Here is a 26,245-nt window from a genome sequence, read left to right as displayed (position 1 = left end):
GCTTCCTATAGGAAGTGTTAAATTCCCATCACGCAAGCAATGTGTCCCACTTGTGCAGTGGAATTGGAGGGAGGGGCTGCTTGCACAGCAGCCTCATTTGATACTGTCCATAGATTTGATATATTCAATCAGAATGTAAGAAGGTATTCAACCTGTTCTGGAGGGGGTTGCACTCCCCCTAAAGGATGAGGTTCGTAGTTTGGGGGTGCTCTTGGATCCAGAATTGTCACTTGAGGCACAGGTGAACTCAGTGGCACGGAGCACCTTTTATCAGCTTAGGCTGGTATACCAACTACGCCCTTATCTGGACAGAGATAGCCTAGCTACAGTTATCCATGTTCTGATAACTTCTCGTCTGGATTACTGCAATGCGTTATACGTGGGGCTGCCTTTGAAAACGGTCCAGAAACTTCAGCTGGTCCAAAATAGGTCAGTAAGATTGTTAACAGGGACTGGCCTGCGAGCTCATATTATGCCAGTACTTTTCCAGCTGCACTGGCTGCCAGTCCATTTCCGGGCCCGATTCAAAGTGCTGGTGTTAACATTCAAAGCCCGTAACGGCTTGGGGCCAGGTTACCTGAAGGATCGCCTACTCCCATATGTGCCTGCCCGGACCTTAAGGTCATCATCAGAGGCCCTTCTCCGTGAGCCCCTGCCAAAGGAAGTGAGGCGGGTGGCTACTAGGAGGAGGGCTTTTTCTGTTGTGGCACCCCGGCTCTGGAATGAGCTCCCTAGTGAGGTTCGCCTGGCGCCTACATTGTACTCCTTTCGGCGCCAGGTGAAGACCTTTTTATTTTCCCAGGCATTTTAGCTTTCTAAATTTTTATCTTTGCTGTTTTAAATCTGTATTTTAAACTCCTGTACTGCTGCTAGGTTTTATTGTGGTTGTATTGTTATATTGTGTTTTAATGTTCCATATATTTTAAATTGTTTTATTGTGTGTTGTTTGGTTTTAGTTTTTGTGAACCGCCCAGAGAGCTTCGGCTATTGGGCGGTATAGAAATGAAATGAATAAATAAATAAATAAATAAGTGCTGGTTATTTTTTTACTGCAGTTCCAAAGTAAACCTGATTCAAGATATTGTTACGGGAAATCCTACTGTTATCAAGATGGTTGTTAGTTTCAATCGAGGAGCTCGTGGGCAGAATACTCTGCGTCAGCTGTTGGCTCCAGTGGTGAAAGACATTATGGATGACAAATCCCTAGTCATCAACACAAGTCCTGTGGAAGTATATAAAGCATGGGTAAACCAATTAGAAATGCAGACTGGAGAGGCCAGGTAAGTGTCCAACATAGGTAGATAAAACCAAATCTAATTTTTCAATTTCTTTAGGTTGCTTATGAAAGCAGGAGAGAATGGGTGGGAGGAGGCAACCCCCCCCCCCCAAAAAAAAGAAGAGGCTTGCCTGAAGCGGCTAGAAAGTGGTAAACTATTATGAAGAATGCCCACCATTTTCAACCATAGTACTTTCTCAGGCACTAAAATAATAGATAAATTGTTAACATTAATATATGTTAAAATTAATATGAAGTTGTTAAAAACAAATCATAAGTATGTGGTCTTCAAATGAAAGATATGTAACTAATGTTGCACAAAGAACTTACTATATAGTCATGAAACATATTCAGAAGCATCGAAGGATGGCCAATGTTAAGCAAACTTAATAAGCTATATATATTCCCTCAATTGTAGCTATGCAAGGGTGGCCCTTCCATGAGGCAGGGTGAATCCTTAGGCAACAGATCCCAAAAGACAGTGGGTTTTGCCCCAGGAGGACTGCACACCCCATCTCATCCTTCAGAAAGCCATGCTTTGGCCACTCTCCTGCACAGCTCTCTGGAGTATCACCTGCCTGTGCCTCACTTTGAGGACCCCTCTGAGTGCAGCTTCAAGTGGGTAGACTCTCTGGGAAGTCCTGCCAGCTGCTCAGAAGAGAGGGCGGCCAGCACAGCTCCAGCATGGCCCAAATGCCTTGCTGTGACGGGTCCTTCCTTAGCAGACACTGGCAGGGACATTGGCAGGGAGGTAGTTGTGGAGATTGTCTGTGCTGCCACAGCACACATAGTCTCCAGGGCCACCCACTGGCCAATGCCTTGCTCTAAGGAAGGACCCATCACAGGAAGACATTGAGGAAAGAGAGAGGCCTGCCACCACCGCTGCCACCATTGGGAGGAGGAGGAAGAGGGCAGCGACTGCCATTTGTAAATGTAGGAGGACTGGTGGTGGAGGAGGAGGAGGAAGGGAGGTGGGCCATCATGGCTGGCAAGGGAGAGAAGAGAGGGCACTGGTGGGGAGGGGAGGAGGGTTATCCTTGATGTCATGGAGGGGGTGAGCAAGCTGACGCCACCACCATCACTGTTGTGGCCAGGGGGACAGAGACGGTAGCAGAGAGATGTGGAGGGGTGTGGGCAGCATCCACTGCCATAATCATCATCCCGGGAGGGGGTGGGAGGGGAGAGAAGAGAAGAGAGGGCAGCAGCACAGACTCCCACTTCAGGCAGTGGGAGGTGTTGTGCCAGCCCTGTAACTATACTGTAAAGTATTTGCTATGTCTCCCAAAGTAATGGAATATAAAGCTCTTAAAGCATTGTGACTAAAAAAAACTAGTGTAACTAGCCTGAAACAAAGGCAGTGGTACAGTTAGGTAATTTTAGACCCTGGACTTCATGGTATTGCTGTGGCACACTTTAGATGGTAATGTATATGAATTCACTTCAGAATGTGGTGAGCCGGCCCCACTGCCCTTGGCAGCCCTCCTGGACGTTTCGCTGAGTGGGGTCCTGGACTTCTGCCCCCAAGTCCTACCCTGATGGCACCACAGTTCAAAGAATGGCTCCCCATTTATGGAATAATCTCCCTGATGAGGCCCGCCTGGTGCCAGCTTTGTCATCTTTTTGGTGCCAGGTTAAAACTGCCCTCTTCTCTCAGGCATTTGGCAGTGTAGAATGAGTATCTTGGTTGTCTCTGGCTGATTGTTTTACATTGTTTTAGATACATGTTGTTGTTGTGTGTTATTTGTTCTATGTCATTATGTGAATGGTTTTATATTTTATATAATGTATTTTAATCGTTTTTAATTTTTGTGAACTGCCCAGAGAGCTTCAGCTATGGGGCGGTATGGAAATATAATAAATGAAATGAAAGGTCTCGAAAGTAACTTAAATTCAGATAAAAATAGATACTGTTGTATGATATAAAATAATAATAGTGCAGAGCATTCTGTATGAAGTCCCAGTAAGTTCATGGAAACTCCTGTATGGACCTTATGAGTCCAGCAAGAAAGCAAGGGAGAAACAGGTTCTCAAAAGTGCCTGAGTTCATTAAAGCTGAATGTGTTTCAGAAATGTAACTTTTTCTTCTTTGAGAAAATGGATGTTTTGGCTCTACGTCCTCTGAGCCACTGAGCAATACCAACTCTTTTTAATGTAATTTTTAATGTACTGTTAGAAAAGTGGTTCTTGTGCTCTGTATAGGTTACTTTGTCTCCTCTCCCTCTCTCTCTTTTTTGTAGCAAATTACCTTATGATGTAACAACAGAACAAGCATTGACACATCCTGAAGTGGTGAATCGACTAGAGTCCTCAATTCAAAGCCTCAGAACAGTAACTGATAAAGTCCTCGCTTCCATATTTTCATCTCTGAACTTAATGCCGTAAGTGCAGGGACCTAGGAGAACCTTGATGGAACACACACACATTTTCTCACACTTACAGTATATGTGTGTATTCAAATGCTTGTGTAAAGAGAGAAAGAGAGAATAGAGGGGCGGGGGGAGACAGAAATATACAAGGTATTTTTAAAGCATTCTTGTATTTTCTCAAACAACCTAGCTTAAATATGGTTTGATTCATAATAACACTTCACCAGCAGAGGGGAGTATTCCCTCTACATCACCAAACCCCGTTACTTTATATTTAATAAGCACTCATACTGTAACTTTCTTTTGTGTGTCTGTATTTTGTTTTGGTGCCATCTTGTTTAGTTCTAAAGTTTCTAATTCAATGTTTTGTTTCGGGGGGGGGGGGTTGGTCAACTTGAATCAGTTGTTTTTCATCCTAAGTCTCTCTCCATTATTTTTTCTTTTGCATCTGTTTTTGCATGTAGTTATGGAATGAGATATATAGCCAAAGTTCTGAAGAACTCGCTCCATGAGAAATTCCCAGCTGCAACAGAAGATGAGCTATTAAAGGTAGATTTGTGAGGGTGATTTGTCAGCATCCTTGTACTTTCTAATTTTGGTGAGAGGGAAATTGCTTTACGCTGGGGAACAGGGTATGACAGAGGGATAGGAAGAAGTTGCCCAAACTGAAGGATTCTCATCAATGCTGATGGAGATTGACACATATATGGAATACTTTCCCAGAGAGTGTTCTATACAAGGTGTCAAACTTCCAAGAGCCCATTTTTTCACTCTTTTAAATAAGGTGAAATTTCTCCCTAATTTGTCCATCTCCACTTTTGAGCATCTCTTGTCTTAAGTGCTAGGAGCCTGAATCAACATCCCTGCCCTGAACCTCCTATATGAAGCTTAAAATGTGGTGTTGTGGCCAGGGTAGGAAGTGGCACAGGATAACAATGGCTGTTCCTGTACTGACTGCAGGATTAGGGAAGAGTTCCAGTGCTAGTGTGAGGGAAGCAGCACTAATGCCTAATTGTATAAGCTACTGCTGGTAAATCAACGCTGTTAAACTCAATAAGTGTTTTGGCTTGAATTTGGTTTATCAAAAAAATACTTTAAAAATGTATGACTCTAATAGTAGCATTAGAACAAATAAATAAACACATTCTTCCATTTGACATGTTTTGAAGATGCTTGTAAAAAGTATGAGAATGTGACATTTTATCCAAGCAGAATGCTCCTGGCACAGACTTACTTCCATAACGGGTCACAGCTGCCCTGCTTAGGGTGCAGTCTCTAACACTGCATGATCAAAGGGTGCAGTGCTTGACTCAAAATATTTACATTGGGGTGAAGATGGTGCTGTCTGTATTGTTTGTTTGTTTGTTTGTTTTTAAATCCAGGAAAAGGAAGGGAAAGGTTCCTCCTGTGCAAGCACCGAGTCATTTCTGACTCCTACAGGGACACCGCTTGCGCTGGCGTTTTCATGGCAGACTATAGCGGGGTGGTTTGCCATTGCCTTCCCCGGTCGTGACTACCTTTCTGCCAGCAAGCTGGGTATTCATTTTACCGACAAGACCCAGCTTCTGCTGGGATCAAACTCAGGTCGTGGGGAGAGTTTCATTTGAAGTACTCCCGCCTACCACTCTGCACCACACGAGGCTCTTTTAAATCCATCTTTTCAGAAATTTTACTTCCAAAATGCATTTTCCTAAACTTCAGTGATAATAGTGACCTTGTTATAGTAAGACCAGTATTGCTGCACTCAACAAGTGGACAGCAGTATCATTTCTGGTAGGGCTTATACGTCTGGGTTGGGGGAGGGGTGAAATAGGCAAGGGCACCTGAAGGGTGCTCACCCCTGTTTTAAGGTATACTTACAAGAATAGTCAATGGTTGTCATGGCATATCATCTTATTCTCCCCATAATCACATAGTAATTAGACTTTGTCTCTAGCGACAGCTCTTACTTGTGAGCTTGCACTGTCTCAGTAAGTTGGAAACTCTGACATCAAATTGCCACGTTTTCCTGGAGGAAGTGTCCATATAGATTACTAAATAACTGAAGGTGAGGGTGTCTTTGTCAGTGACTCCCCACCACTGATGAGTGTCAATCATCAGTGGAACTCTCAAAAATGGGATGCTGTTTTCCTGGAAGTTGTATATTGGTATTGGGGAGAAGTTCAATATTTGGGTATTCTTCAAAGCTACAGTTTTTATGTATTCTTACTGAGAAGTACATCCTATGAACACAGTAGGACTAACTTCCAAATAAGTGTACAAGGAGTCAGTATGCTAAAATCTTGACAAACATTTGAACTTGGGAGCCAACTGAGCTGTTGTTCAGTAAGCTTTTACTTTTTTTCAGTAAGCTTTTGCTTGCATTATTCAGTAAAACTGAAATTTCTACTTGTTAGTACCAGCACTGAGTGACCAAAAACGTATCATTCTGCAGCTGAATTGAAACTGTATATAAATGCTGGCATTAATAAGCCTTCAGAGAGAGTATTCTTTCTCCTTAAAAGTATGTTAAGCATTTGCATATTTCAAGGATGGAAAGAGATTTAAATTCCCTGAAAAAGGATATAAAGGGCTTTTCTGGATAAGGCTTTTATTGTGTGCTCGGCATGCTTCAGTCACAGAAGTTTACGAGGCTTTCAGATATCATCATCATTCTCCTGTGTGTCTCCTGTCATTTCTAACCACTTTCCCAGTTTTTTTCTGAATGGGGAAATTGCAGTATTTTAGAGGATCACAAAACCAAACTGACACTATCCACCAGGGTAGTTGTGCCATTCTTTGTTCTGATATGTGTTGTGGGGAGTGGCAGGTATTGCATTGTCTTTGTGTAGGAAGATCCTGCTAGGCTCTGCCTACCTAGTGTAAATGCTAGATAGCAATACTGCTGTGTGGAGGACCCATCAAAATCTTACACACATTCCAAAAGCAAAAGTAGCAGTAGGTAGCAGGTTAAAAAGTCTCATCTAGAAAAGCTCATAGGTTTTGACTGAAGGAATGGTGAATCTTTTAGCAAATACAAGCCTCTGTGACTTCACTGTTTTTAAAAGAAAATTGTGATGTACTGCCAGACTTCCTGTTGTAAGAAGCTGTCCATTGTATCTCTTCATTCCCAAAATCAGATAAAACTCAGAGCAGTTAATTTCAGTAAAACTAAATTTATTCACCAACTGGGGAAATGTGTGCGTTTTGAATTCAGACTGATTAGAAACTGAGCATTTGGAAAGACCTGTAGAGGAGCCATCCTGAACCTGGTGCCTTCCAGATGTTTTTAACTACAACTCCCAGCATTCCTGACCATTAACCATGCTGGCTGTGGCTGATGGGAGTCGAAGGCCAAATCATCTGGAGGGCTGCTGTAGAAGTACCATGAGTTCACCTTGCTTACTTCCTCTCTATGTATTCAGATCTTTTGTATTGTGTTTCAGACAGGCATCCTCTATGTCTAATAACTCTATTGCCAAACGTGCAGAGAGAATTCCTGGGAATGATTATTGTTTTCTGTGGTGGGGAAGGCTGCTCTATGGTGCATTGTATACTGTTCTAAAGCATCCATACTGTTTTCAGACACATTATGAAGCTATATGAGTCATAAATTTGACCCAGTAAGGCTTTTGCTGTATCACTAGGCTTCCCCCCTCCCCCCCGACAGCTTGTGTTATACAGCCAATAATCATTGTGCTTAAGGAGTGTTACCAGTTGGGTAGGATCAAATCTGTGAATAAACATAACCAAGGAGAAGACCTGTCTAAAAATGTTTTTCTCCCATAGATTGTTGGAAATCTCCTATACTATCGGTTTATGAATCCAGCGATTGTTGCCCCTGATGGTTTTGACATAATTGACATGACAGCTGGGGGCCAGATCTATCCTGATCAGAGGAGAAATTTAGGCTGCGTGGCCAAAGTCCTTCAACATGCTGCTTCAAATAACCTCTTTGAAGGAGAAAATGCACATCTCTCATCGATGAATGGTTACCTCTCTCAGACATATGAGAAATTCAGGTCTGTGCTGAAGTAAATAAGGGCCTGTACATTAAACTGCGAGATGAACCTATTTTAGATGGGTAGTCCCATTGCTCTAGGTGTGTTGTAGACTTCCAGGTATTCACCTTTCCTGCTGTAGGTAACAGCATACATATATTATCTTCTGTGTGCCTTGATAATTTCCTCATTATTCCAACCAGTCAAATTAATTCATTTGCACTGATTTTTTTTAATGCAAATTTACGCCCTCACCCCCAACATGCAGTTATCATGTAATACACAGGTTATGTTCTCCTCGAGCATAATAACCACATAATATTATATTAAGGGGAGTATTTCCCTGCCGGGGAAGAGTGGTGTATTTATCTTTGCTGTTTCTTCAAACAATAGTAGGAAATGGTGTGTGGATATCATGCTGTAATGTTTTGGGAAAACTGCATACTTTGCCCCAAGTAAATTTACTGTTTGGGTGATGTCAGCACTATATGGAAGTATCCTTGAGTTACAGTAAACTGCAATTTTACTAACAGCTGTATGACATAACTTAAAATTGTATTATACAGCTGTCCATCAGCTGGGATATTAGATCAGTTGGCAGTCACTCAGGTTACAACGGCCTCCTATTTCAGTGCATTTGATATTCATCCTTGAAACCGTAAATAATGCAAGATTTCGTTTAATTTTAAATATATATTTGTACCCTACCTTTTGACCATATGGTCCTCAAAGTGCCTGTAGTCTACGTAATACCTCACAGCTGCCATATTTTCAAATATGATTGCCACTGTGTTATATACCTTCTGGATGATTAACTTGTAATAATTATCACATTCTAATATACTCAAGATATACTAGGTGTTTTTTCCCCCATGGTCATTTAGGCTGCAATCCTATAGCCACTAGACAGCAGCTAAACAGCTGTAAGATTCTTCAATTCTGGGAACTTACCTCTAAGGTCAGTTCCCAGAACACCACCTCCCTGCCCCCTCGTAAGAGGCGTGGTTCGCCCTGGGCTCCATGCTCGGAAGAGTAGCGTGGGGCGGGGCTAAAGGCGGTGGTCTCAGAGGCAGGGAGGCGCGGGGAGCACGGGCATGCCAGTACGATGCTTCCTATGCGTCGTCTGGTTTCCCCCTCCCCCTGCTCCAAAGTCCTGCGGCTAGACTGCCAAAATCAGCCATCTAGCCACAAATGCAGGGCAGCTGGAGCACAGAGGAGAGGTTCCATTGGATTGCATTGCATTGGATAGGCAGTCACCTCCAAATTCAGAGGTAGCCACCTATCCACATAGGATTGTTGCCCTAGTAACAAGGGAAATTATTGTCACTTCCTGTGGAAATAACTTATTTCGACCTCATGCGCATTGACAGCTTCATATTTGAATTTCAGTCTGAATATCACGGTAAAAGTACAAATGTAGGCTGTGATCCAGATGCCTGCTCTGGGATAGGACTGTTCCTGTCATTAGTGCAGTTCTGTTGTAATTTATAGATTTTAGCCATGCACTCAGATCTAGAAAACAATGGGAGTAGCAAAAGGTTACATACCCATAGCTGTATCTAGTTGAATGACATTGTAAATGGGATTGACATATGAAAATCCCTGTAAGGTAAGCACTTACGTGTGCAAAACTGTTCTGCTGATTTATTGTAGTCTCTCCATCATATGGCAGCCTGTGGAAAAATGCATTGCTGCTTGCAGAACACTGGGGAACAGTTCATAAGCTTAATAGTAAGCTTACATTTTGGTTAAGACATTGTATTATTTAAAGCTCGTCTTGCGAAATTACATTTTTTCCTCCTCAGGAATTTTTTCCAAGCAGCATGTGGTGTTCCTGAACCTGAAGAAAAATTCAATATTGATGAATACTCTGATATGGTGACTCTTAGCAAGCCAGTGATATATATTTCTATCGAAGAAATTATCAACACTCATTCAGTAAGTGGGTGCAAAGGGGAAGCAAAAAAGCTTTGAAATAGTAACTACTAAATCTGAGGAGTGGGGGATTTTTTGAGTGGGAGACTGAAAGTTGCAAAATTAAGCTAACATATATATGTTGAGAAGCACCTTGATAATAAATGCATCTAACTGGAAGCAAGTTCCTATTGAAACTAATGGGGTTGAATAAATATGTGTTAACATCAGTGAGGCTGTAGTTTCTACTCAACTATATCAATCCAAAGTTTTAAAGAGCATTTTATTGCCCTGTACATTATAGGAGAAATTGGGTTGGGTTTTGCATTTCCTTTTTTCTCAGTGTCAAGGAGTTACACCTTTGGATATCAAAAAGGCAAGTGGTGTCCACCATCCTTAATATTGGAAGAGGTTGCAGGAATCTCCTTCTCTGGTATTAATAAAGCTTTGTGTGTTTTATTGTGTAATGCTTCTAAGTTTCTTGATATGAAAAGTGAGGTTTCCTTTGAGAAAATGAAGGAACAAATCTCACAAATTCTAATGTGTTTTGAAACTGCTATTACATCATGGAAACAGATGATTTAGGATAAAACTGGTGTTCTGTGAATTGTTTGTGTTGGATAAGGAACAGATGAATTTCAGGAATAGCACTTTTTAAACATGACTCATAGCATCTTAATCTTGATCTGTACCATATGGTCCTTTCAAATGATCTATACAATATGACAACTCCTAGAATCAATTTCTCATAAGAACAAAAACAAACCCTTAAGTACTTTCAATCACTTGGTTTTATTTAAAGGTACTGAATAGTGTGCATATTTCCTTTATATGTCATAGTGACTAACTTGCAAACAATACAACTATGCAGTGGATATTTTGTTTTTCAGTCTGTGTATATTGAGGCTTGTGTAAGATATACAGACTAAACTGCTACTTCAATGTGAATGTATAGGATTAAATTTAGCCATGTGTTTATGTTGTCAAGTAAAACATTTTGAAAGTTAAGCAACAGCTGAACTGCTGCTTTTTATTTCTCTTGCTCTTGTGAATTTTTCTGTATTATGCATTAAATAATTATCTCCACGGAACAGTTGCACAGGGGGAAACTATTCCATTGCATAGCAGTAAAATAAACCCATTTCTTGATTTTTAAACTTCAAATAATTGCTTTTGCAATATGAGCTGCTGTATGTGTGTTGAGAAACTGTTTGTAATAGAATGATTAGAATAATTGGATGCAGAAATAAGTTCCCTATTGATGTATCTCTAGGATTTGCCTGAGTTGTAGTGCAAAGAACCTTCTGCTTCCTAGTTTTCTAGGAGCTACAAGAATTTTTAGTGCTTTATAGCCCTGTTAGTCTATAGTAGCAAAACCATGAAAAGTGCTGGAGAACTTTAGACTGGCTTATTGTGCAGTGTAGATAATAGCCTGCTTGTTCAAATGAATTAAGTGGATTGAAAAGGTGGTAAATTCACTATAAGATGGATGATACTGTGCTATAATAGATATATTGATTGAACAGTCTTTCCCTCTCTCCAGGGAACTCCAGCAATGATTGTTCTGAGAAGAGCACAGGGATATCTAAGGAGCAGCAGGATATAAAGTGTAATAAAACAAACTAATTTAACGGAATCATTTGAAAAAGATATGACCTGTTAAATTGATACATTGGTTTTAGAAGTCTGAAGCATTAAATACACCCAAAAGTAACAAGATGAGGACTTGCAAGAATAGGAATACAAGTCATGCCATATAATATTTACTAGAATACAATTGTGAATATAATGGACAATCAAACAGGAGACAACAAGTATTGTATTGATGACAAACCCATATAGAACCCTAAAAAAACAACAACAATCAAAATAGCTCTATTTCTGCAGTTGTTTTTTGCAGTTTGCAATTCATCTCATTCCAAAAATGGATCTGCTTAAATAGAAAGACGCTAGAATACCCCAGAAAACTAGAAAGATTCCTGCATTGGCTTTTCAGTTCTCAGTTTTAATGTCTCACCTTTACCTTTGTCATGTTTTGTATAAAGAGTGTGCTACTTTGTCCTTATAAACAGGCAGGCAAATATCATAACCATGGCGGGGAGGGACCATTAGGTTTTATTGCTTTAAAATAGTAGGTATTCATAGGTGTGGCTGTTTGCAGAAAAAGCAAATCTTGGAAAATGCTGAACAACTATAGTGGGTTTATTATTATCACTGTCTTTTCTCATAAAACAAATACAATTGCTTGGGGTCTTGGCAATTGTGTTTGTGTTTTCAGAAAAATGGAAGATGTAGAAACAGGCAAAGCTAATTGCAGGCAATCCTTCAGTCTGGTCATACCATTCTCACTTATCTGTGAATCATCATATATTTCAAGCATGATTTTATGACCTTGTTCCTTGTTGTTGAGGAAACACAGCTGCAGCACTAATTGTTATTTATAGAGTCTGATGTAGGTCCTGTGATGAGAATGCTAATAGTTGCTGACATAGGAAAAATATGGGTGAAAAATTAGCAGAGAACATTTTAATAGAAACACTGGACTGAGATCCTTGTTTTACTCCTTTCATAAGTGAAAAGAATATTCAGCTATAGCAGCTTGTACAACCTCTCTGAATATTTCTGAGTCTGGAAGGCTTATTAAGTGGTCTCCTGAACCTGATTGAAATATTTCTGCAACTACTCATTTGGAACCTTGCAGAAACTAAAGTGTCTGTTTAACTCCAAGCAGCCTTGGATGAAACTGATTACTTGGACCCATTTCAGACTGGCTTCAGAGCAGGATACGGAGTTGAGACTGCCATGGTCACCTTGGTGGATGATCTTCACCTGGGAATCAATAGGGAGAGTGCATCCCTGTTGATTCTTTTGGAGTGGCATTCGATATCATTGACCATGGTATCCTTTTGGATCACCTGAGAGAGTTGGGGGTTGTGGGGCACTGCTCTGCAGTAGTTCCACTCATTTCTGTCAGGATGATTCCGGATGGAGTTGCTTGGGGATAGTTGTTCCTCGAAAAAGGAACTACTATGTGGAGTCCCTCAGGGCTCCATCTATGTGAAACTGCAGGGAGAGATCATCAGGAGGTTTGGGGCTGAGTGTTATCAGTATGCTGATGACACCCAAATCTCTTTCTCCTTAACATTTTTATCCAAGGAAGGTATGGCTCCTCTGAATGACTGCCTGAAGTTGGTCATGGGCTGGATGAGGGAAAACAAGCTGAAGTTGAATCCAGGCAAGACAGAGGTGCTCATTGTGAAGGGTCCTAATTCAGGTATTGAGGTTATTGAGGTATGTCAACCAGTTCTGGATGGGGTTGCACTCCCCCTGAAGGAGCAAGTTAGTAGCTTGGGGGTGCTTCTTGACCCAACCCTGCTCCTGGCACATCAGGTGGAGGCAACGGTGAGAAGTGCCTGTTATCAACTTCAGCTGATAACACCAGCTATGCCCATTCCTGAAACATGTGAACCTGGTACCAGTGGTTACCAGTGGTTACCTGGTAACCTCTAGGCTTGATTTCTGTAATTCACTGTACTTGGGGCTACCTTTATATTTAGTTCGGAAACTTCAGCTGGTACAAAATATGGCAGCCAGGTTGGTCTCTGGGACATCCCATGGAGACCTTATTACACCAGTTTTAAAATCTTTACACTGGCTGCCAGGTTTTTTCTGAGCAAAATATAAAGTGCTAGTTCTTACTTTTAGAGCCTTACATGGTCTAGCTCCAAGGTACCTTAGGGAATGCCTTCTCCCCTACATCCCAGTCCACCACCTAAGGTCCTCTGAGGGCTCTCTGCTGCAGCTGCCTAATGTGAGATTGGCAGCCGCATGCAAGAGGGCCTTTTCCTTTGCCGCCCCGGGTTGAATTGCGCCTGCTGACCTCTTTGAAGGTTTTTAATCAGGTGTTAAAGAGTCTTATTATTCCAGCAGGCCTTCCCTTTTTAGAACTCTTCCTTTTTGGCTTTTGCTGACTTTTGTATACTGTTTTTAAGCTGTGTTGTTTTAAGCTGTGTTGTTTTAATGCTGGATTTTTAAAAAAATATTTTTAGTTCAAAGTTGTTTTTAGTTATATGTTGTTTGTGTATACTGTCTGTATGCTTTTATGTAAATGATTTTTAAACTTTGTATATTATATTTTAATGTTTTAACTTTTGTGAACCGCCTAGAGAGCTTCGGCTATGGGGCAGCGGTATAGAAATGTAGTCACAAAAAGTTTTAGGAATAATCCTGTAGATTCTGGTATGAAAAGCACATGGTAACCTGCCAAATAGAATAGCTAAAGACAAAATATAAAGCATGGTATCCAGCTAGTGTCCCTCTGCTGAAGGAAGGTATCTATCAGCAGAACAGAGGGGGATGGAATTTGGGGTGATTTCTCCATCCTTCTGCATCTCCGTGTGTGTGTGTGTGTGTGTGTGTGTGCGCGCGCGCACGCACACGTGCACACTGATTGGTTTCGGATGATCATGGTGGGGGGAAGAAGCCACTGTGGCTTCTTTCCCCATGCGTGCTGTGTGTGCGACTGCCATTTGCAGAATTACCCATGCCGTTGTCCAAATCTGGCACGGTGCACGGCAGGGTAGCTTCTTACCCATCACTACACTAGTACACTTACCCATGGCTTGTAGTAGGGGGTGGGTAAGAAGCCACCCTCACCACACACCGTGCTGGGTTTGAATGACACTGCATCGCACACAGCATTGTGGGTAATTTTGCAAGTGGCAGTCACACATGGGGGGCAGGTAAAAGAAGCCACGGTGGCTCCCCCACCCAATTCTGATAGTCTGAACGTGACTGCTCTGGAGTGTTCACCAACCCTCTAGAGCATATTTTGAGGGATGGTAGTTGGATAGTACTCAGGATCTATTCATGCTCTCTTCAATGAAACAAGGCATATTGTAGGACTGGTAGCCTTGCAGTGTGGAAACAGGGAAATTATTAAGATGCCATCCTTTTTTTCATGTACTCTGTAAAGCAGGGTTGGGCTGAAGTTAGATCTCCAGATGTTTTATATTTCATCTCCGAAGTCCCTGCCAGCATGGCTAATCGTCAGGAATGCTGGGAGTTGAAGTCTGTCTGGAGATCTACTTTCTGCCCTCCCCTGCTGTAAAGCAAATGCTTGATGGTAGGTTGTTGTTGTTTTTTTAATCGGTAACACTTCACATTATTTTTGTGCTAAAGGAGTCCGTTCTCTGTCAGTCTTCCCCAACCTGGGGCCCTACAGATGTGTTGCACTACAACTCCCATCATCTCCAGCGAGCATTGCCAGTGTTGTCATCCAGCACATTTGGAGGGCATCTGGTTGGGGAAGACTGACGTAGAGAATTGTCTCTATTCAGAAAAGACCTTTGGCACAAAAATAATATGAAGTATTAGGTTTTAATAAAACAACAACTACTATCGAGCATTGCTTTGCAGAATACATTAAAATGGATTGTGTCTTAATAATTTCGTTGTTTCTACATTGCAAGGCTACCATTCCTACAATATGCCTTGTATGTTGTATATTATATTACCTTACTTCTGAAGCTGGATTATGGAAGCTTTAATAAAAAATAACTTTTCTGAAATGCTCTCTGATGATGTTGACTTTTTGTGGGGGGTATAAGCACACTGCTTTCAAAATAGCCAGAGCAGATTTTTAAGCAACAGGAACAGTGATGCAACATTGCCTGTCCCTTAATTATGATTAAGAGATCAGGAGCCTACTATAGGATTATACTTCTGCTCTCTTCCCATGTGCACAAATTCTTCCCAACATTTATTTTCTAAACTTAAGTGTAAAATGTTGACTCTACCAAAGGATTGAAGAAAATATAAATGTTATGATTAAGTGTAACTGTGGCACAGGAAACTGCAATTTGATCTATATCTTGCTCATGTTAAATGAGGATAGTTTTCCTCCCAACTTGGGTAGCATGTGAATTTTGCATTGTTCTTCAGGTGAAATACTACCATCTTCACTGATTTCCCCTAACCCCGCCCTGTGATGTGACCTGCAGATCTTACTCATGGTTCCTTTTCTATTTTCAGTTTTGCAATTCTACTTATATCATGATGTATTTGTGTAAATATCTGCATGTGGAAAAATGTCAGATTGTTTCAATAGTTTCAACAAAGGCCATCTTCTTTACAGCTGTTGCTAGAACATCAAGATGCCATTGCTCCTGACCAAAATGACGTCTTAAATGAACTCCTGCAAGGGCTGGGGGAAGTTCCTGATGTGGAGACCTTCCTTGGTAAGCTAACACAACACAACAAATATGTAGTTAAAAGATTGGACCTAACCTAGACATGTGTGTAAAAGAAGTATAGGTAGTGAACATAGGAAGTAATTTTGGTTAATGCAGATCTTCAGATTTTTTTTAACGATCAGCTAGTCCTTGGGACCCCTTCATGGATCACTGCCTTGTTGTGGCGAAGGGGCTTGCATAACTCAGTGAACCTATAAGCTATGCCTTGCAGGGCCACCCAAGACGGACAGGTCATGGCGGAGAGTTCTGACAAAATGTGGTCCACTGGAGAAGGAAATGACAACCCACTCCAGTATTCTTGCCAAGAAAACCCCATGCAACGTATCAAAAGGCTAAAAGATATGACGCTGGAAGATGAGCCCCTCAGGTCGGAAGGTGTCCAATATACTACTGGGAAAGAGCAGAGGGTATTTCCAAGTAGCACCAGAAAGAGTGAAGCGGCTGGGCCAAAGCCGAAAGGACACTCAGCTGTGGATGTGTCTGGTGGTGAAAAGAAAATCTGATGCTGTAAAGAACAATATTGTTTAGGAACCTGGAATGTCAGATCAATGAATCAAGGTAAGCTGGAGGTGGTCAAACATGAGATGGCAAGATTGAACATAGACATCTTGGGAATCAGCAAACTCAAATGGACAAGCATGGGCAAATTTAATTTAGGTGACCATTATATCTACTACTGTGGGCAAGAATCCCTTAGAAGAAGTGGAGTAGCACTCATAGTCAATAAAAGGGTGGGAAAAGCAGTACTGGGGTACAATCTCAAAAACGATAGAATGATCTCAGTACGAATCCAAGGCAAACCATTCAACATCACAGTAATTCAAGTCTATGCCCCAACCACTGAGGCCGAAGAAGCTGAGGTTGATCGGTTCTATGAAGACCTACAACACCTTCTAGAACTAACACCAAAAAAAGATGTCCTTTTCATCATAGGGGATTGGAATGCTAAAGCAGGAAGTCAAGAAATAACGGGGATAACAGGCAAGCATGACCTTGGTGTACAAAATGAAGCAGGACAAAGGCTAATAGAGTTTTGCCAAGAGAACATGCTGATCATAGCAAACACTCTTTTCCAACAGCACAAGAGGAGACTCTGCACATGGGCATCACCAGATGGTCAACTCCGAAATCAGATTGATTACGTACTTTGCAGCCAAAGATGGAGAAGCTCTATGCAGTCAGTAAAAACAAGACCTGGAGCTGACTGTGGCTCAGATCATGAGCTGCTTCTTGCAAAATTTCGGCTTAAATTGAAGAATGTAGGGAAAACCACTAAACCATTCAGGTATGACCTAAATCATATCCCTTATGAATATACAGTGGAGGTGAGGAATAGATTTAAGGGATTAGACCTGATAGACAGAGTGCCTGAGGAACTATGGACGGAGGTCCGTAACATTGTTCAGGAGGCAGCAACGAAATCCATCCCAAAGAAAAAGAAATGCAAGAAAGCAAAGTGGCTGTCTGATGAGGCTTTGCAAGTAGCTGAGGAAAGAAGGGAAGCGAAAAGTAAGGGAGAAAGGGGAAGATATACCCAACTGAATGCAGAGTTCCAGAGAATAGCAAGGAGAGACAAGAAGGCTTTCTTAAATGAACAATGCAAAGAAATCGAGGAAAACAATAGACTGGGAAAGACTAGAGATCTCTTCAAGAAAATTGGAGATCTCAAGGGAACGTTTTGTGCAAAGACGGGCATGATAAAGGACAAAGAAGGCAGGGACCTAACAGATGCAGATGAGATTAAGAAGAGGTGGCAAGAATACACAGAAGAAAGATCTGAATGTCCCTGATAGCCATGACAGTGCGGCCACTGAACTTGAGCCGGACATCCTCGAGAGTGAAGTCAAGTGGCCCTTAGGAAGTATTACTAACAACAAAGCTAGCGGAGATGACAGTATTACAGCTGAGCTATTTAAAATCCTAAAAGATGATGCTGTTAAAGTGCTGCACTCAATATGCCAACACATTTGGAACACTCAATAGTGGCCACAAGACTGGAAAAGGTCAGTTTACATTCCAATTCCAAAGAAGGGCAATGCCAAAGAGTGTTCAGACTACTGTACAATTGTGCTCATTTCACATGCCAGCAAGGTTATGCTCAAAATCCTACAAGCTAGGCTTCAGCAGTACATGAACCGAGAACTACCGGAAGTACAAGCTGGGTTCCGAAGAGGCAGAGGAACTAGAGATCAAATTGCCAACATTCGCTGTATCATGGAGAAAGCAAGAGAATTCCAGAAAAACGTCTCTTTCTGCTTCATTGACTACGCTAAAGCCTTTGATTGTGTGGATCACAACAAACTGTGGCAAATTCTGAAAGTGATGGGAGTACCAGACCACCTTACCTTTCTCCTGAGAAACCTGTACGAGGGTCAAGAAGCAACAGTAAGAACCGGACATGGAACAACCGAAAGGAGTACGACAAGGCTGTATATTGTCGCCCCGCTTATTTAACTTATATGCAGAGTACATCATGAGAAACGCTGGGTTGGATGAATCACAAGTCGGAATTAAGATTGCCAGGAAAATTATCAACAACCTCAGATACGCAGTCGATACCACCCTAATGGCAGAAAGCAAAGAGGATCTCAAGAGCCTCTTGTTGAGGGTGAAAGTGGAGAGTGCAAAAGCTGGTTTGAAACTCAATATAAAAAAAACTAAGATCATGGCATCTGGCCCCATCACTTCCTGGCATATAGAAGGGGAAGAAATGGAAACAGTGACAGATTGTATTTTCTTCGGCTCCAAGATCACTGCAGACGGGGACTGTAGCCATGAAATTAAAAGACGCTTGCTCCTTGGGAGGAAAGCTATGGCAAACCTAGACAGCACAGTAAGAAGCAGAGACATCACCTTGCCGACAAAGGTTTGTATAATCAAATCTATGGTTTTCCCAGTAGTAACATATGGCTATGAGAGCTGGACTATAAGGAAGGCTGAGCACCGAAGAATTGATGTGTTCGAATTGTGGTGCTGGAGAAGACTCTTACGAGTCCCCTAGACTGCAAGGAGGTCAAATCAGTCCATCCTAAAGGAAATCAACCCTGAGTGCTCATTGGAAGGACAGATACTGAAGCTGAAGCTCAAATATTTTGGCCACCTAATGCGAAGAGAAAACTCCCTGGAAAAGACCCTGATGCTGGGAAAGGCTAAAGGCAAAAGGAGAAGGGGACGGCAGAGGATGAGATGGCTAGATAGCGTCACCGATGCAATGAATATGGACTTGAGCACGCTCCGGGAGAGAGTGGAGGACAGGAAGGCCTGGCGTGCTATGGTCCATGGGGTCACGAAGAGTTGGATACAACTTAACAACTGAACAACAACAACAAGTCTTTGGGATAGAAGCAGTGGAATTATTCATGTGGCTCCTTTTATTTGTTCTGTGAAGTGATGTTGTGGCTTTCTGGACATAATTGCTGTTGTTTATTCGGTCAGTCGCTTCCGACTCTTCGTGACTTCATGGACCAGCCCACGCCAGAGCTTCCTGTTGGCTGTCGCCACCCCCAGCTCCCCCAAGGTCGAGTCCATCACCTCCAGAATATCATCCATCCGTCTTGCCCTTGGTCGGCCCCTCTTCCTTTTGCCTTCCACTTCCCCTAGCATCAGCATCTTCTCCAGGGTATCCTGTCTTCTCATGATGTGGCTAAAGTACTTCAGTTTTGCCTTTAAGATCATTCCCTCAAGTGAGCAGTCTGGCTTGATTTCCTGGAGAATGGACTGGTTTGATCTTCTTGCAGTCCAAGGCACTCTCAGAATTTTCCTCCAGCACCACAGTTCAAAAGCATCTATCTTTCTTCGCTCAGCCTTCCTTATGGTCCAGCTCTCGCAGCCATAAGTTACTACGGGGTATACCACTGCTTTAACTATGCGGACCTTTGTTGTCAGTGTGATGTCTCTGCTCTTCACTATTTTATCCAGATTTGTCATTGCTCTCCTTCCAAGAAGTAAACTTCTTCTGATTTCCTGGCTGCAGTCAGCATCTGCAGTAATCTGCAGCCTAGAAAAACAAAGTCTGTCACTGCCTCCACGTTTTCTCCATCTATTTGCCAGTTATCAATCAAGCTGGTTGCCATAATCTTGGTTTTTTTGAAGTTTAACTGCAACCCAGCTTTTGCACTTTCTTCTTTCACCTTTGTCATGAGGTTCCTCAGCTCCTCCTCGTTTTCAGCCATCAAAGTGGTATCATCTGCATATTGGAGATTGTTAATGTTTCTTCCAGCGATTTTAACTCCAGCCTTGGCTTCATCAAGCCCAGCACGTCGCGTACAGATTCCTCAGGAGGCAGACAAGATGACTTGGTATCCCCATACCACCAAGAACTTGCCACAATTTGTTATGATCCACACAGTCAAAGGCTTTAGAATAGTCAATAAAACAGAAATAGATATTTTTCTGAAACTCTCTGGCTTTCTCCATTATCCAGCAGATATTGGCAATTTGGTCTCTAGTTCCTCTGCCTTTTCTAAACCCAGCTTGTACATCTGGCAATTCTCGTTCCATGAATTGCTGGAGTCTACCTTGCAAGATCTTGAGCATTACCTTACTGGCATGTGAAATAAGTGCCACTGTTCAATAGTTTGAACATGCTTTGGTGCTTCCCTTTTTTGGTATGGGGATATAAGTTGATCTTTTCCAATCTGTTGGCCATTCTTGTGTTTTCCAAATTTGCTGCCATATGGCATGCATCACCTTAACAGCATCATCTTGCAAGATTTTAAACAGTTCAGCTGGGATACCGTCATCTCCTGCTGCCTTGTTATTAGCAGTGCTTCTTAAGGCCCATTCAACCTCACTCTTCAGGATGTCTGGCTCTAGCTCACTAGCTCACACCATCAAATCTATCCCCGATATTATTATCCTTCCTATACAGATCTTCCCTATATTCTTGCCACCTTTTCTTGATCTCTTCTGCTTCTGTTAGGTCCTTGCCATCTTTGTTTTTGATCATACCCATTTTTGCCTGGAATTTACCTCCAATGTTTCTAATTTTCTGGAAGAGGTCTCTTGTCCTTCCTATTCTATTACCTTCTTCCGCTTCCGCGCATTGCTTGTTTAAAAATAATTCCTTATCTCTTCTGGCTAACCTCTGGAATTTTGCATTTAATTGGGCATATCTCCCCCGATCACTGTTGCCTTTTGCTTTCCTTCTTTCTTGGGCTGCTTCCTGTGTCTCAGCAGACAGCTATCTTGCCTTCTTGGTTTTCTTTTTCTTTGGGACGTTTTTTGTTGCATCCTCCTGAACAATGTTGCAAACTTCTGTCCATAGTTCTTCCAGGACCCTATCTACTAAATCTAGTCCCTTAAATCTATTCTTCACCTCCACTGCATATTCATGAGAAATATTCGTGAGCTCATATCTAACTGATCTGTGGGTCTTCCCTAGTCTCTTTAGTCTGATTCTAAATTGTGCAATAAGAAGTTCGTGATCTGAACTACAATCAGCTCCAGGTCTTGTTTTTACTGACTGCATAGATGTCCGCCACCTTTGGCTACAAAGGATGTAGTCAATCTGATTTCGGTGTCGACCATCTGGTGAAGTCCATGTATAAAGTCGTCTCCTAGATTGTTGGAAGAGAGTGTTTGTTATGCACAGTGAGTTGTCTTGGCAAAATTCTATCCAGCCTATGTCCTGTTTCATTTTGTTCTCCCAGATCATGCTTGCCTGTAATACCAGGTGTCGTTTGACTACCCACCTTAGCATTCCAGTCTCCTGTAATGAAAATAACAACTTTTTTTTGGGCATACTATCCAGTAGGTGCTGCAGATCCTCATAGAACTGATCTACTTCTGCTTCTTCGGCATCTGTGGTTGGGGCGTATATTTGGATCACTGTGATGTTAAATGGCTTACCCTGAATTCAAATTGAGATCATTCTGTCATTTTTTGGATTGTATCCAAGCACTGCTTTAGCCACTTCATTATTAATTATGAAGGCTCCTCCATTTCTTCTGTGGTCCTCTTGTCCACAGTAGTAGATCTGGTGGTCATTTGATGTGAAGTGGCCCATTCCAGTCCATTTCAGTTCACTGACACCCAAAATGTCTATATTTCATCTTGACATCTCCCCAATAACCACATCCAATTTGCCCTGGCTCATAGATTTTACATTCCAGGTTCCTATGGTGTGTTGATCTTTAGAACATCGGATTCGTTGTTCACCACCAGCACCATCGGCTGCTAGCCGTCCTTTCGGCTTTGAGCTAGCTGCGTCATCACATCTGGGGCTAGTTGAACTTATCCTCTGTTCCTCCCCAGTAGCATTTTGACCATCTTCCGACCTGGGAGTCCCATCTTCCGATGGTATACCGACATATCTCTGGTTGTACTGATCCATTTAGTTTTCATGGCAAGAATACTGGGGTGGGTTGCCGTTTCCTTCCCCAGGGATCGTATTTAGTCTGACCTCTCTGCCATGACCTTCCCGTCTTGGGTGTCCCTTCACGGTTTAGCTCATGACGTCATTGAGGTGCTCAAGCTCCAGCACCACGACAAGGTAACGATCTCTTTGCTGGACATAATATAGTGTCATTATCTCAGTTCAGACCATTATCACTTCTAGATAGCCTACATGTTTTGATGTTTTAGCTGATTTATGTTTTAATTCTGTTGTAAGCTGCCTTGAGCTATTTATGAGAAGGTTGTCTAAGAAATTCAAATAATAACAATAACAATACATTTTTTCCCATTTTAAGAATATAACATTTACTTACTCTGGTATAGTCCCATCTGGGCTGCACTATGGCCAGGGAAGGGGGAGTTTCTTCCTCCCTTGAAATCTATGCATCAGAATGAATGAATGAGGGGCAGTGATGCACATCCTTGTCAAACTATGGCCTGGCAGACTAGGTAGAAACTTGGAAACTTCCTGTTGCATTTGTCTCTCTCCTCCCCATCTGCCTTCACAATCTGCTAGGACAGAAGGTGGCTACAAGAGGCTCTATTGGCCTATGACTGAGAACTCAAAGCTGCTTATTTGTTCCCTTAACACTTAGCCCATCCATTCAGATTCTCTTTAGGAGGAGGAGAGGTTGGGAGGAAGCCTTTGATCCTCTCTCAGTGTTGCAGTTTAATGAAAATGTGTTCCCTCCCTCTAGAACTTGCATTACAGTGTACAAATTTCAGGAGTGGGATTGGTAGAGCTACATTCAGGAATCAAACTTGTCCTAGTTTCTATCAGGCTGTGGCTGAAGTCCCCAAAAATCCCCAGTGTTAAAGATCTCTGGATCATTTTTTTTTTAAATTGGAGCCATGTTTTCCCATTTTTTTCCTAACTGCATGTGATGCTACATCACTTTAAACAGTCCCAGTTCCATAGCTCTTTAACAATGTGTGAGTGTGTATGTGAAAGTCAAAGCTTTTCCAGGAGATGGCTAATTATTAGCAATAGCACAGGTGCATCTATAACAGGCTGTTAAATATCTCTGTGGATAATTAGTATTTTGTATTTAAGGCAACATTCACGAACCAATTTTTTTTAAAGTTTTTCGTCCATATCACCACAAAAATATTCTTGAAAGTGTATGGGCAATGTCTGGCAAAAAATGTCAGAAGGTTTCCCTTTAACAGAATGTCTCCGTTTAACAGAATGTCTCCCTTTAACAGAAAGGGAGGTGGGGTTGCACTGTATGTGAAAAATACATATCTCTGCCCAGAAATACAGGAGGAGGAGCTTGGTAGCCCCATCGAGAGCATCTGGGTTGAAATAAATGGAGCAAAGAATAAAAGGAACCTGGTGCTCGGAGTCTACTACTGGCCACCCAATCAAGGAGAAGACAAGGATGAAACTTTTGAAAAGCAAATAGCCAATGTTTTAAGGAAGCATGATGTAGTAGTAATGGGGGAGTTCAATTTCCCCGATATTTGTTGGGAGACAAATTCTGCAAAACATGGCCCCTCCAGGAAATTCCTGACTTGTGTGGCGGATAACTTCCTCCTACAGAAAGTAGAGGAAGGAACTAGAGGATTGGCTCTCCTTGACTTGATCCTAACCAACAGAGATGACTTAGTGGATAAAGTAGCAGTTACAGGAACTCTGGGGGAAAGCGACCATGTTGTACTTGAGTTCTTGGTTCTAAGGGAAGCAAAAGCTGAGTGTAGTCAAATGCGTACCCTGGATTTTAGGAAAGCTGATTTTCATAAACTCAGAACAATGATCAGTAAGGTCCCATGGCAAGCAACGCTAACGAGAAAAGGAGTCCAAGATGGGTGGGAGCTTTTAAAAAAGGAAATTCTCAAGGCACAATCACAAACAATTCCAACAAGAAGAAAAGGTGGAAGACAACAGAAGAAGCCAATATGGCTTCACAAAAAGCTTAGGGATGACCTGAAAACAAAAAAGGACACATATAGGAAGTGGAAAGAAGGCCAAGTAACAAAGGAAGAGTACAGGCAGATAGCACAGAATTGCAGGGATGGTGTCAGGAAGGCTAAAGCTGGTACAGAACGCGGCGGCTCACCTGATTAAAGGCAGCCGCCGGCGAGATCACATCACTCCAGTGCTGAAGGAGTTGCAGTGGTTACCAGTTGTTTCCTGGGCCAAATTCAAGGTGTTGGTTTTGACCTTTAAAACCCTATATGGTTCTGGCCCAGCCTATCTTAAGGAGTGGCTCCAGCAGCACCAAATAGGCCGCTTAACAAGATCAGCCTCAGATGGCCTTCTCTCTGTCCCATCAGCCAGGACAGCTAGACTGGTGGGGATGAGGGAGAGGGCCTTTTATGTGGTGGCCCCCACTCTGTGGAACTCCCTCCCTAGGGAACTCCGTCATGCCTGCTTTTTAATGAGCTTCCACCGTGCATTAAAAACGTGGTTGTTCAGGCAGGCATTTGGGGTGGGTTAGGGTATTTTAGAAAATGTTTTTATTGTAGAATTTTATTGTTTTAAACTGTTTTATTGTATGCTGTACATCGCCCAGAGTGGCTGGGTGGCCAGCCAGATGGGCGATTAATAAATTTAATAATAAATAAATAAATAAATAAATAAAGCTGAGAATGAGCTGAGGTTAGCAAGGGATGCTAAAAACAACAAAAAGGCTTTCTTCAGCTACGTGCATAGTAAAAGGCAGAGGAAAGAAATGGTGGTTCACCTGTTAAATAAGGATGGCAAAATGATAACAGATGACAAAGAAAAGGCAGAGGTGCTCAATTCCTACTTTGGCTCAGTCTTCTCCCAAAAGAGGGTCTATGACCCCCCTGGCAAAGGCGAAGTACAGGCTGAAGGGGCAGGATTGCAGCTTGAGATCGATAGGCATATGGTCAAGGAACACCTAATTACTTTGAATGAGTTCAAATCTCCAGGGACAGATGAACTGCATCCTAGAGTAATAAAGGAACTGGCAGACGAACTCTCAGAACCGCTGTCTATTCTCTTTGAGAAATCATGGAGGACGGGGGAAGTGCCAGATGACTGGAGGAGGGCTAACGTTGTCCCTATCTTCAAAAAGGGTAAAAAGGAAGAACCTGAGAACTACAGACCAGTCAGTCTGACATCAATCCCTGGGAAAATTCTGGAGCAGATGATAAAGGAATCCATCTGGAAGCACCTTGACAACAATGAAGTGATTACTCGAAGCCAACATGGATTTGTCAAAAACAAGTCCTGCCAGACAAATCTGATCTCATTTTTTGATCAAGTAACCTCCCTTGTAGACCGTGGGAACGCTGTAGACATCATATACCTCGATATCGGCAAAGCTTTCGACGGAGTGCCCCGTGATATCCTGATGAGTAAACTAGCTCAAAGTGGGCTAGATGAAACAACAATCCGGTGGATCCACAGTTGGCTACAGAATCGGACTCAAAGAGTGCTTATCAATGGGACCTTCTCAAACTGGGGAGAGGTAACGAGTGGGGTACCGCAGGGCTCAGTCCTGGGCCCAGTGCTCTTCAACATTTTTATGAATGACTTGGAGGAGGAGGTGCAGGGAATGCAGATCAAATGTGCAGATGACACAAAATTGAGTGGGATAGCTAATACTTTGGAAGACACAAACAAAATTCAAAGTGATCTGAATAGACTGGAGCGCTGGGCAGAAAACAACAGAATGACATTGAATAGGGATAAATGCCAAGTTCTGCACCTAGGAAAAAGAAACCAAATGCACAGTTACAAGATGGGGGATACGTGGCTCAACAACACTACAAGCGAGAAGGATCTTGGAATTGTTGTCAATCACAAGCTGAATATGAGCTTGTCATATTCCATAATGTGATGTGGCTGCAAAAAAGGCCAGTGCTATTTTGGGCTGCATTAATAGAAGCATAGCTTCCAAATCCCGGAAGTACTAGTTCCCCTCTACTCAGCACTGTTTAGGCCTCATCTGGAGTACTGTGTCCAGTTCTGGGCACCACACTTTAAGAAGGATGCAGACAAACTGGAGAGGGTTCAGAGGAGGGCAACAAAGATGATCAGGGGACTGGAAACAAAGCCCTATGAAGAGAGACTGAAAGACCTGGGCA

General features: G+C 42.2%; 1 protein-coding gene across 3 annotated transcripts in view; it reads left to right on the top strand.

Annotated features, from left to right (window-relative positions):
* The window catches only part of IQGAP2 (IQ motif containing GTPase activating protein 2), a 235,731-nt gene that overhangs the window by 199,556 nt on the left and 9,930 nt on the right, over positions 1–26,245 (top strand). For all 3 annotated transcript variants that reach the window (XM_084833431.1, XM_084833430.1, XM_084833429.1), the window contains 6 exons: positions 1,056–1,280; positions 3,514–3,654; positions 4,107–4,191; positions 7,411–7,643; positions 9,428–9,560; positions 15,673–15,775. In XM_084833431.1, the coding sequence (XP_084689557.1) occupies positions 1,056–1,280; positions 3,514–3,654; positions 4,107–4,191; positions 7,411–7,643; positions 9,428–9,560; positions 15,673–15,775 (920 nt within the window). The remainder of the gene's footprint in view (positions 1–1,055; positions 1,281–3,513; positions 3,655–4,106; positions 4,192–7,410; positions 7,644–9,427; positions 9,561–15,672; positions 15,776–26,245) is intronic.

The sequence above is a fragment of the Heloderma suspectum genome, chromosome 2 (assembly GCF_057233095.1).
Source record: "Heloderma suspectum isolate Gila_16-S chromosome 2, 16-S_ref, whole genome shotgun sequence".
Taxonomy (NCBI): domain Eukaryota; kingdom Metazoa; phylum Chordata; class Lepidosauria; order Squamata; family Helodermatidae; genus Heloderma; species Heloderma suspectum.
This window is presented reverse-complemented; position numbering and strand designations above follow the sequence as displayed.